This window comes from Fusarium pseudograminearum, chromosome 2 (genome assembly GCF_000303195.2).
Source record: "Fusarium pseudograminearum CS3096 chromosome 2, whole genome shotgun sequence".
NCBI classification, from domain to species: Eukaryota; Fungi; Ascomycota; class Sordariomycetes; order Hypocreales; family Nectriaceae; genus Fusarium; species Fusarium pseudograminearum.
Window position 1 is genome coordinate 3,467,513 of NC_031952.1, and position 12,606 is coordinate 3,480,118.

Here is a 12,606-nt window from a genome sequence, read left to right on the forward strand (position 1 = left end):
ATTAATCACTCATCCAAGACTTTCACAGTCATCGCCCAATCAATCCACAAAGACTAGTTAGTCCATCCCGGTCCTTTGCAATCCACGTTGCTAACCGGTTTCGCTGGCCTTGTACTGTACGGCAATGTCGGCGATCAGACGGCGAAGCCTGCGTATCGGCATCAAGGAATACAATGACCTATCCAGGTCTCGACATAACCAACGAGACTATCGCAAATAGCTTCAAGACCATTTACACTAGCATCCGTGTTTCCTCAAATGAGACGATATGCCAGGCGACCGTTGATGGAGCGATTCCCAACGCCGTTCATATCAGCCAGAGAGAGAACTTCGCGCGCAAACCCACGAGGCATTCAACGTTCTCGACAAAATTTAAAGCGAATTACCTCAAGAGCCACTACCAACGAAGCTCGTGGTCTCAAACTGGGAACGAAGGAGCCCCTGCCTGGAATGACATATTTTATCTTCGATCTCAGGAACCAAGACCGACGCACGTGGGCAACAAGCAACTATCGGAATCTTGACAGCAACGCCATGACACTTTGCCAATTCGACTGGGCTGTTAGTGGCTCGGCAGCGATCAATGCATGCTCATGTGCGATATCTAAGTAAGATATTCATCCCATCCTTTGAAGTATTTTACAGCTAACTCTTAAATAGTATCGCTTAGATAAAAAGCAGTCATAGAAGGCTGTTGTTGGGGCATTAGGGGTCATCGGTTGTATCCTGGGTGGGCAGTGCACGAGTTTCGAACAGTACGGTGAAATCTCTGTTGAAAGAAAGAAAGAAAGAAAGAAAGAAAGAAAGAAAGAAAGAAAGAAAGAAAGAAAGTGTATGAAAGAATGAAATCTCCGATCAATAAAAGTTTAATAAAAAATAGTTTGTATAAACCGACTGTATCTTACATTTCAATGGTAGCAGTGGATCAATGCGTATAGTTTTTTATTTTCTCATTTTGAAGATTCTAGAAAACTTTGAATGTACAAGGTTTGGAATTATTTTTTCCTCTCAAATATTTAAATGGCAATTCTGCTCTTCTTGTTCATCTCATTCCGAACTCATACAACGATCCTGTCAACACACTTTGCACCTCTTCTACACCTCACCAATCAATATGCTATCCGCCAACATGTCGGAAACATTAGAGAACCAAGAGGCTATCCTTCGAACTTGTTCTTACCATCGAAGCCTATACTATTTCCCATTGCGTCAAACGAATCCGAGAAAAGCTCCCGATACATTGTTCAAGTGTTCACCAACCACATCATCGTCTTTGGCCCCACAAACAGCAAACAACACAGCGTCAATATACAAGCTGCCACCGGAGGTAATTTCCAATATCTTGTTGCTGCTAGACGTCAAGTCTTTCCACGATTTCCGGAATACCAGCCATCAAGCACGTTTTATTTCTAATGGGATCCCCCAATACCGACTTGTTGCACAGCACGGCTTTGCGGGTATCAAGGCGCTTGCTCAAACAAGTTTGAGTCGTCATGTGACATACGATAACCTTTACCGTTCTCTCAATACAGAGCAATGCACCATGTGTGGGGAGTTTGGAAGTCTCCTTTTTCTCCCGACCTGCACACGTTGTTGCTACAACTGTCTTCGTGAAGAACCAGAGTTGGCTGTGATAAACTACTACCATGTTTACCACCTCAGAAGAGTCTTGGCCAACAGGATGGGTGAAGATATACCCAGCCAAACAGACTGCCGTACTCTAACAATCCGCAACTGGGAGAACCCCGTGGAGATGTCGAGATACACTATAGGTATACTGGCAACAGATATACCTAGAAGGATCCTGTCACTTGCCCATACCGAAGGCAATCGTAACGTCACTGTTCAAAAAGGCTGGCTGCACTATCGCTCAGCAGCATGCATCGCATATCCTACGCTAAACCGATGGAAGATGACGGTTGAGCGTGGAGTTAGCTGCAAGGGATGTGAGAAAGCATTCGTCAGTGGGCGGTTCGAGGCGATGCATCAGGGCTGGGCAACGTCTGGTATGCCCCGGAAGTGTGTAGAGCGCGACATGTCTTTCTCTGTGGCCGGTTTCCAGAGGCATTTCGAGTCGTGTGAGCATGCCAAGAAGATCTGGGAGGATAGCGAGCATGGATCAAAAGACACCAACGACTCGAAAACAATAAAGAATGGAGGGCAACTTATTGGAAGGTTGGCGATGCGTGCGTATGCGGGCATTAAATCCAGGTCTTAACTTTGATTGAGGGAGCACATGGTTTGTAAGACTGCTGGTTTCTCGATGGTCCGGGGCTCAGGGTAATAAGGATATGTTGTGATGCTAGGATTTAATACTGCTCAGATATATTCTATCACATCTGTATTTACTACTATCACTGACTCAACTACTGAATTTGACAGAATTATTCTAGTCATTGATACGGTATCAAAGTTTTAACATGCGGCTCTTGATGGAAGAGGAATACCTTTCAAGCACTGCCTCTCTTAGTTCATGTCATGCAAGGGTGTTGGCGTCGGGATCCTTCTCGTTTTCGCTTACAGTCGCTCTAACTGTTTTGGTCAACCCATTCGAAGTTCAGAGCCACTCGGGACAATAATCGGAGTCTCCCATTGGTTAGAGTCGGACAGTTCTAGGGCTGAGACGTTACCGTGCAAATGCCGCTCTACCCGATGACGAAGTGGCCGATCCAAGCTGAAGTTAAATGGTCTTTGGGTTGATATAAGAATGACACTGCTGCTCCCAACTTTGGCCAGGATCAGATCAAATCATTCAAACTGGACACTCAATAATAAACTATTATCTTCATAAATAACTTGTTTCCTTATTCATCGTCACAATGTCTTCCAGCAAAGAAGCAGAGCACATGGCCAACCAGGCCCAGCCTCAACAAGCTCCAGCTCCCGCATACACAGAAGCTGGTCCCTCATCACAAGAACAACCTCAATCAAATAACAAAGTCCCTACTGCAGAGAACCCCTTTGACTTTCCTGAATCTTCTCTCCCCACATACTCTGAAGTTTCAACAAGCAAGGAAGCCCCCATCGCCATCCCACAAGAAACACCGTCCCAAACATCCCCATTTCTCAAAGCTTATGCGCCTGCACTTCTCGGCCATGGTATCACACAAGAAGCTTGGTCTGCGTTTCTCGATACCATCTCGGCTTTCATGACCGCCAAAGTCGGTGAGAAGGCTATCAACCATGCTGGAGACGTGGCCAAGACTATGGGGCAACAACCAGTTTCGTATGTCAAGGGAGTCGGAAACCACGCCAAGAGCGTTGGAAAGAGCATTGCCGCGAATGCAAAGAGGGGAAACATCATTGGCGCAGCATTTGGAGTTGTCGGTGGCGTTATATCCATTCCCGTAGGCGCTGCCCTTGGAGCTGTGGGAACCATCGTTGGACTACCTGGAAGGACAATCGCGGCAGCTGTGAAAAAGCCCAAAACACCCGCTGAAAGAGCTGTCGCGTATGTCACAGTTGCGAATCACGACTGGTTGAACAAGAGAGGTCTTCATGCTACCCTAGTCAACACTGAGCAGCTTTCCGAGGTTGTTGGGGTGTCTGTCAAGGCGATACTGGAAGCTTCGGCGGAAGGAAACAAAAGTGCTGGACCTTTGGGGCCTATGAGTGCCCTGAGTGAGCATATCGCTCATCTTGAGGTCAATGGGCCTGGTGTTGTTGATATTGGAACAGAGACATGGTGGTTGACTGTGGTTCAGATTGAGACTGCAGCATGAGATTAGTTGAAGCTTTATTACCTTTGTCGCGTGAATATATAGATTTATTCATGTCATATTGGTTTTGTCCAATTTCGTCGATTATTTGCGGTGTTGAAATGTCTACCAAGATTAAATTCGGGTCACGATTATTTACCCCGCATGCGCAAAAAGTGACATCTCGTGAACCAAAGTCGCGTCAGCCGATTTCGCTCACAAGACGCAAAAAAAGCTGAGTCAACGCAGCACATGCTACTATTCCCTTGTCCTTATTTATCAGCCTATATCCCATTGCCCTCCCTCAATTGTTTTGATAGTGCAAACTTTACTGGGCTAGGCTCTTTTACAACGCCATGGCACCAAGCGCGCAAGCCGTTTCGAGCTATCTTTCCAGCCTCTTCAGCCTCGCTGGCAAAGTCGCTGTCATCACGGGAGGAAGTTCCGGAATAGGAAGAGAGATGGCCATCGCATTGGGACGTTCTGGATGTCGGATTGTTCTCATTGCGCGAAGACCGAAACCCCTGCAGGATACCATCGATCACCTCGCTGATCTGCATGTTACCGCTGAAGCTATCGTCGCTGATCTTGGCAACCCGGCTTCTGTGCGAGATGCTATCCAAGCTATTAAGGCAACTGTCGGGTCACCTGACATCCTCATCAACGCCGCAGCTGTCAACTATAGACCTCACATGAACGATCTTTCTCAAGGAGCCTGGGATGAGACAATTGCCGTCAACCTTACCGCGCCCTTCGCCCTAGGGCAAGCTTTTGGACCAAAGATGGCAGAAAATGGCTGGGGCCGTATCATCAACATTATAAGCCAGCAGGCTTTCAGGTCATACGGCAATAGCGGTGCATATGGAGCATCCAAAGCAGGTCTCTTGGGTTTGACACGATCCCAAGCAGAAGCGTGGTCTCGTCATGGTGTTCTCTGCAATGCCATCGCACCAGGTGTCGTCGACACACCCATGACTCGCGTTGCATTCAACGACCCTGCAAAGGCCGAGGCTCATGCAGCAAGAACTATGGTAGGAAGGAATGGTCTGCCAAGAGATTTTGCAGGGATTGCTGTGTATCTGGCGAGTGATGCGAGTGCTACAGTTACAGGGCAGACAATCTTTGTGGATGGAGGTTATTCTTCGACATGACTAGAGGAACATTATCTCAGGATTGGATAGGCGTCAATGATACCATCAAGATAGAGGACCACCGGGGGGATTTCTGCTTCACTTGAATAGTAGTTACGAGTATTGGTATAATATTCCATTCAAGTCAGATAAACCGTTGTTTTGTTGCTAAGGATTTAATCCTAGATACTGAGGGAGTGTTGTCGTCGTAGTAGCCAGCTGTCGGTCCACCAACAGGCATCGGTAATTTCCACTTAATTCAAGATTACATTTGTACTCCAAGTCAAATTGACTTTCGACTGTGAAAAACGAGTGGAAGAGGGTAACTTGATATTGACAAAGCTGGCCTTTCTCGCAGCATTCACTACCCTGTAAGACGAGATTAACAACATGATGTGGGCTCGTGTTGCACAAAATGGCCGCTAATGTAAGATGCACCCCGCTTTTGTCCATAAAGACAGGCTATGTTTTCTTCAGCAACAATCAACTCAAGCACGGTTGTGTCAAACAGCTTCTTTCAACGTATCAAGGTCTAGCATGTTTGATGAAATAACTTTTACAAAATGCCACAGACCAAGTCCCTTTATCAAGATCACCTATCAAAAAACCAAATACGCCTTCTTCGCCTCAGCACGGACACATCAAATCTAGATGCAGGTTGGCTTGAAATAGTGTCACTCGACGATGCACCACCATTCTACGCCATCAGTCACTGCTGGGGTACCCAAGCTCAAGATACTGTTGTCATAGTCGGTGGAAATCCATTAAATCTCACATCAGACTTGGCAGCTGGACTCAGTGTGTTGCAAGAACTAGCCGTCCATGGCTCCAACTTCAACCCTCCACTGAGATATCTCTGGATCGACAGTATCTGCGTGAATCAGGAAAGTATTTCAGATCGATCAACGCAAGTGGCCCTCATGCGCCGAATCTATTCAACATCAGTAACGACCCTAATCTGGCTCGGGCCTGAACGACCTTGGACCACGCCAGCTTGGAGGCTACTCGATCAGATATATCACGTCTTCACATCGAATTACCCCGAGGCAAAACGCGAGAACGATATCTCTTTCGGGGCATATTCAGATTCACTGCATCAGGTAACAGGTCTACCCACCTGGGATAACGAGAGTTGGGAACATCTGAGAGAGATGATGCATCTCGATTGGTTCTCCAGAGTGTGGGTTATACAAGAAGTCGTTCTGTCTCCTACCGATCCCTTTGTCATCTGTGGAAATAATATCTACCCTTGGAATACACTGCAATGGGCAAGTTCATGGTTACGTCGAACAGGATATATGAGACTGCCGCAGATTTCTGAGACGTTGCTCAACGTGAGTAACATGGGCAACCTACGACACTTCCGGGCGAACTGGCCTCTAGATGCCTTGCTGTCGTTCACAACGACAAAGTTCCACGCCACGGACCAGAGAGACAAGATATTCGGACTTCTAGGTATTGCGGCAGAGTGTCAAGATCCGTCACGGATTCCACCTGCTTTACGTCCAGACTATAGCGTCGACGTGACAGAGACGTACCTAAAAGTGGCCCGTTTCTTACTAGAGAACGGTAGCTCACTCGCCGTGCTGACTCGGGCACATGGTTCAGATAGTTGCTCGATGAGAAGAAATCGAGTGTATGATCTTGCAGACTTGCCCTCTTGGACTCCCGACTGGAGCGACTATCAAGTCTTTAACAAGGGTATACGGACGAGTCTGGCTCGTGTGTATTTCTCTGACCCAGAAAAGCCACCCAAGTTGGGATTTACCCCGCCCTTTGCCGCGTCATCTGGACTTGAGTTAAAGCTACATGAACCAGAGGACATATCTATCCTCCGTATCAGTGCTGTGAGACTAGCCACTGCAACCCATTGTTATTACTTTGGCGAAAATGAGGCTTCAAAAGAAGATTTCAAACACGCTATCGATCTGAACCTCCGAGCGGCATGGAACATGGCTCTCTCTGTGTTAGATATAGCAGACTTGGCTTCTTGGGCAACGAGATTCATCAAGACCACTACTGCTGAGCGATATGACCTCCACGGACGTTCATACGAGCAGACAATAAGAGACGGCATGGCATATCTTGTTCGAAAATTGGAGATGGAAGGGATGCAAATGAAATTGCCCTGTGAAGAGACTGAAAGAGGAAAGAAGGTTGATCTACTGCGACAACTATCGGTGGACGGAGATGCCGAGGGATATGCTACTTTAGCATACACTTATTGCTTCAGTAGGTGTTTCATAGTAACTTCTATTGGGAATATCGGGCTTGGTCCCTCCGATTCGAAACTCGGAGATTGTGTTACTGTCATTCTGGGTAGCAATGTGCCTTATATCCTTCGAAAGAATGGAGATTCGTGGTCCTTTATCGGGGAGTCTTACATGGAAGGATACATGAATGGCGAGGTGGCAAAAATGATCGAGCAGGGATTTTTGCAAGAGGAGGCATTAGACGTTAGATAGAATTATCATTAGCCGACCATCAAGGCGAATATCGAGAAGTTTATTCGAAATAATTCCCACTACTGATGTAATACTGCTTGACATTTCGTCATAATAAAGAAGGGTTCAGAACGCTCATAATACATGTCGAACCATTAGGGCCTTGACAGACCTTGACCATCGAGATTAGTGACTTCCCCCGACGTGCTACGCAAAATAGAGTGCTGATAAGAGTTCCACCACTCCAAGATACCATCTCGTGGTAGTTTCATCCACCGGAGATGCGCCTTTTCGTAGCGGGGCGATGTGAGGATTTGCTCAACATATAGGAAATCCCAGATGTTTCTTGAAGACCCGACGTACAAGTCCGTATTATAGTCAAGACGGAGCTTCTCCAGTGTCTTATCGAACCGGAATCGACCGAGACATTCTCGGTGACCATTGGAATATTCCACTAACATTCCGATGATGGCCTTGTGTGCGAGTGAGGAATCCCTGCACAGGGTTATTTCACTAATACCCTTTATGCTGCAAGCTGATGTAAACCAAGGTCCGTTGGTTCTGGTGCAGGCACTCGGGAAGTCGGGAACAAGACAAGCTGGGATGGGTAGCTCTTCCTGAGATGGGATAGCATCGTTGAATGCAATATAGCGCACTTGGTCTATGTTATTGTATGTCCATTCATTGATATAAACTTGCGAACCATTTGATGGGGGTGTTGCTAATTTATGAAACGACGTGGTGTCAGCCCGGGAAAGAGTGGCGCCGAACAAAGTCACTCTCCCTTTGTTTGTCATAAACTGTCAAGTCCAAGTTAGAGAGTTTATAGATAAAGAATAAGGATGGGTCATACCACCAAACTGCCCGAGCCTGTTTCGTCCGAGTGAGGATCTTCTCCAAGCCTTCGGCAGATCTCTGTCAAATATTCCCCCTTATCCAGTGGCATGTAAATGAAGAAGCCACAAGGCCATGAGTAATCTATCTCAGCATAGAATCTAAAATCTTCGTCAGATCTATGGGCATGGACAGTAGCTGTGCGATGCCCATCAGTGACCACCGTATACCCAGTGATACCCTCAACGTTGCAGTCGAATGATGTCATCCGGACAGTGCTGTGGTCGGCACCCAGGCCCTTATCCGAGCTCTGAAGATCCATGATGCCGGATGGATGCTCAAGATAGGCCCAGCGCGTGTCGTCACTGATGCTACGACTACCGGACTTCCTGAGGACAGTTATATTTCCCACTGTTAAGCCCTAGAAACTTGTTAGCAGATACTCTTCTATCGCAAAAGTCTGCTCACATCTTTGTATATCATAATTCTTTCGGCATCAGGGATGTTTCGCCAATAGCAGTTTGTAATCGGACCTGGACCCGACAAAGGCGCATCTAATGGGCATAATTTGACCGCCCGGACACCTCGATAATCGTGTGCAAAATAAAGTCGACTGTGAGTTTGTCCTTCCTTACTTAGTAGCGTATATTCTTCTCTGCCTTGATCAGGAAAGTTTGTGAGACTCTTGACATAGCGTATGCCGTCGACAACGGAATAAGTCGCATATACCGCCGAGTCCAATCGAATTGAGCGCGGGGCCTGGCCCCATCCCAAGGACTGTTCCTGGTTTGTGATGGTAGCACATTCATGAACAAGCATCTTAGCTATCGTGTGAAATATCTCAGCGGGAAGATTCACGTGGAGGATATCTTGCAGTTTTCGCGCCAGAAGATAGTTGATGCGATTAAAACGGCGATTCTGCTCATGGACCGTGGGCTCAAACTGGAAGCATCCGGTGGACACGACTCTGAAAACGTCGTGTTGTTTGAACTTCCGACACTCGACATGGAAAAAGGGGACGGGCTGGCCCTTTTCTTCGCAAGGACGACCGCAGGCGTGTATACGGACGTGGTTGTCACTGTCGTGTATGTGATTCATTGGATCGAAAGGGAATTCTGGAGAGAACTCTTCCACTGCGGCATCTGTGACACGTGCGACAACCATGTCATCCTCCTCCACGTCGAATAAACAAAGTCTACATCTCATATCACTCATACATAGACGTCGAGGTTGCTGGGTTGCTCCGTCTCTTTTGTTCCTGACACTGTCTAACTCCCCGATGGGACCATCGAGATTCGTCGAGGGGAGATCCATTGAGAAGTCGGTCCAGGCGATCACCTCGCTGCAGGATAGAGATAAGCAAGAGTGTATAGTAAAGGTTTTTGAGATAATAAAGGTGAACAGGATGAATATTTTTGTGAAGAGGGGTGAAGATTGTTGTATCAACCGCTTAACAAAACAGTCTTTAAATCATACGGTTTCCGTAAGCCGGGGCGGTTCAATATTTGCCCGTGTGTTACACAAGTCCATCTTTTGGCATTGTGTTACCAGCAAGTATTGTGATGTCAGTATAACGCCATATTGCTCACATGTCCACAACTAGAAGCCTGAAAAGACTCATAAGTGCATTGATATATCTTCATATGACATTGATTGAGAATTGTTGGCTTATAGACTTCAGGCAATGGTTACCATAGGACTTGTGTTGTACGAACCTCACCACTATTGCACTCAACTTGGGAATTCCGTTTCATTAAAAAACAAGTACATTTACCTCATAACTTGGGTGTTTCAAAAACTCCATGTCTTCCTACCCCGCTACTGAAAGCCGCAGCACCCTTGACACTCTCCGTATTAATGACCTTGACGCCATTCTCATACTCATTCCTCAGCGCATCCTGAAACGAGGTAGCATTGTATACGGAGTAGTAACAGCTAGATCGATCAACATTCATACACTCCTGGGGAAATTTCAAAAGCTGTTTTGCAATTTTTGTCGCTTCTGTCAATGCTTGACCCTTGGGGACAACTCGATTGGCAAGGCCAAACTGCAGTGCCTCGTCAGCCTTTACGGCTCGACCTGTAAGAATCATATCCATGGCTCGGCCCAGACCAATTATAGCTTGGAGTCGAACAGTGCCGCCGTCGATAAGTGGCACGCCGAATCGGCGGCAAAATACGCCAAAGATAGCATCCTCCTCAGCGATGCGTATGTCGCCTATGAGTGATAGTTCCAGCCCACCAGCCACAGCGTATCCTGAGACTGCACTGATAACAGGTTTCTTGACCTGCATTCTCGAAGGACCCATCGGACCATTATTTCGGCCGTTAACTTCATGTGCGGGATCCACGGTTGGGCCTCGATACCCTGCAGACTCTTCGCCCGAGTTGTACTTTGCGACTTCATGGAGATCAAAACCAGCACAAAAGGTACCGTGATCACCATAAAGAATGCAGACTTTCTGCGTTTCATCATTTTCAAAGGCCAAGACGGCTTCGGCAAGCTTCCTGGCAGTGGCTCCGTCTACTGCATTCTTCCGATGTGGTCGAGAGATGGTGATGGTTGTGATACCATCTGCGGTTTGAGTGGCTTCAACAGCCCGAGGCTCTTTATCGACCATTTCTGTAGAGATTGGATTGTAAAATATGATACGACTGGTATCGTAGACTCAATGTCGTGATGCGGGGTGATATCACGAATGCCTTATATGCATGTGGTGATCGGCAATCACGGGTTGTCAACCCGCAATAGCCGAGGCTGAGCGATAAGAGTCTTTTCAAGTTCACCAGTCGGTTGGTTATGCGGGTATAAATTTGTTTGCAAATTAATTCATTAGGCACAGAAGAAATATATCATGTCAAGCCCACCTTGACATTAGTGATTTGTATGCTGGTGATGGGAGTTGTGTTGATGTCTGCGTTACTCCTCATGTCCATGCTATAGCCTATAGTCGCTGTTGAGATAGACCATCTTCAGCGTCGACTGTACTTTTTCCGTAAGTTCCTTGCTAAGTTTCTCAAATCATATTAGTAATTGATCGAATCTTCTGACTTTGTATTCTTGTAACATTAACTTGTCGGATTCGACTTCAAGTTGCTCAAGTGACTGATCATGAACACATTGTTTCCATATGGTCACTGGTGGTCTAGGGGGTCATTTCTGCTTTCAGTTTTCACGTTCTGTTATACGACTCGCCGGTAAATAAAACTGAGACGTCTCATGTCCCTTGATGTCTTCAGGTGCTAACCGAGTCTGGGGACTGTCGAATGATCTGAATTCCACTTCTCTACGGCATTTGAAGTCTTCTATGGAGTTAAGACCTTTTGTCATGAACGACCACTGGAGGAAGTTCACAAAGAATCAGCCGCCAAAAGATTCAGGTAGCGAGTTATGGCCAATGGGGATACATCTGCTTCTTCATAGCTTTGCTCATCCGTTACATTACTGCAACGTTATCCCTCCTTTGTCGCTGCAAATTACCGAGTATATGCCTTTTGTTTTCTTTGAAAGCGGTATTTGAAGTTTCATTACATCAAGTAGCACTGCAACAGTTTTGAAATTGCAGACGCGTTTGTCTTCATTTCAAACGATATTCTGCTCCCTATCAAAGTAAACCAGGCTTTACGCCTTGCGACATATGTATCTCGCCTTATTCTCTAGCTATGTACAAACACTAAAAAACTGTTTAATACAAATTCCGCGGTGATGCTCGATATTCATTCTTGCCTAAACTAGCAAAATGCATGCAATTCAAGAGACACTTACAGGTAAAGCGCTCACATAGATAGCTGGAAAGAATAACCTCAAGACTTAAGCTTCTCTTTGAGAGGCATGCATTTTGTGGATCAACAATCAGGCCTTCTACGAGCTGGGGAAACCTTGCCATTCAGGAAAAGCATCATGTCCATCCCAATCTCGCAGTTTTGCTTTCTTCAGGTGGGATTGCCGAGTTGTTAGAAATCAACTATCGAAAGCAAAGCTTCTTGATGGAAGCTTCTACTATACCGTATTTCCAGCATATTCGACGATTTTAGCTTGCCGACTAAGCCAAGCCTTAGATCTTACCCTATCAATCCCTTCCATATATCGTCCAGCCTGAATGACAGATAGAAGTGAAGCCGTCATTAATTTGCTTGACCATCCGGGGCATCATCGGGTAGCCAAGTCCCCTTACCCAGACCCTGCAGTGGCAAGGCGCCTAAGTCGTCGAATATGCTAGAAATACACAGTAGTGTATTGACGTGAAACTTGTTGGTAATATCCTCGGACAAAAGGATATGTCCAGCAGAAGAGCATGGTTAAACCGGACCTCGTGGACAAAAGCGTATAGTTCACCGACAAGGCAGAATTGAAACTGGCCTGTGGGGATTCCAGTATCAGAGGCTGAGGAATCAACTATCAACCGTGATCAAGATGTGATATGAAGTTGGAAACATGATTGGTTATTATGTGCCGACATGCAACGGAACGGTGATAGAGTTCAGGGCAAAAGGAACGGT

At 46.4% G+C, this 12,606-nt stretch overlaps 5 protein-coding genes across 5 annotated transcripts, besides 1 other annotated feature; 4 read left to right on the forward strand and 1 right to left on the reverse strand.

Annotated features, from left to right (window-relative positions):
• Positions 1–774: 774 nt before the first annotated feature.
• Positions 775–831: a microsatellite.
• Positions 832–1,129: 298 nt separating this feature from the next.
• Positions 1,130–2,218, forward strand: FPSE_05564 (uncharacterized protein; the record flags this gene model as incomplete). Its single annotated transcript, XM_009258682.1, has 1 exon — positions 1,130–2,218. One exon carries the CDS (start codon positions 1,130–1,132, stop codon positions 2,216–2,218), a length of 1,089 nt encoding a protein of 362 aa, XP_009256957.1.
• Positions 2,219–2,819: 601 nt separating this feature from the next.
• On the forward strand, positions 2,820–3,722 carry FPSE_05563 (uncharacterized protein; the record flags this gene model as incomplete). Its single annotated transcript, XM_009258681.1, has 1 exon — positions 2,820–3,722. One exon carries the CDS (start codon positions 2,820–2,822, stop codon positions 3,720–3,722), a length of 903 nt encoding a protein of 300 aa, XP_009256956.1.
• Positions 3,723–4,054: 332 nt separating this feature from the next.
• Positions 4,055–4,849, forward strand: FPSE_05562 (uncharacterized protein; the record flags this gene model as incomplete). The annotated part of the gene is made up of 1 exon (XM_009258680.1): positions 4,055–4,849. The coding sequence occupies one exon, from the start codon at positions 4,055–4,057 to the stop codon at positions 4,847–4,849; it is 795 nt and encodes a 264-aa protein (XP_009256955.1).
• A 542-nt stretch (positions 4,850–5,391) lies between these two features.
• Positions 5,392–7,293, forward strand: FPSE_05561 (uncharacterized protein; the record flags this gene model as incomplete). Its single annotated transcript, XM_009258679.1, has 1 exon — positions 5,392–7,293. The coding sequence occupies one exon, from the start codon at positions 5,392–5,394 to the stop codon at positions 7,291–7,293; it is 1,902 nt and encodes a 633-aa protein (XP_009256954.1).
• A 2,588-nt stretch (positions 7,294–9,881) lies between these two features.
• On the reverse strand, positions 9,882–10,727 carry FPSE_05560 (uncharacterized protein; the record flags this gene model as incomplete). The annotated part of the gene is made up of 1 exon (XM_009258678.1): positions 9,882–10,727. One exon carries the CDS (start codon positions 10,725–10,727, stop codon positions 9,882–9,884), a length of 846 nt encoding a protein of 281 aa, XP_009256953.1.
• Between the last annotated feature and the right edge of the window lie 1,879 nt (positions 10,728–12,606).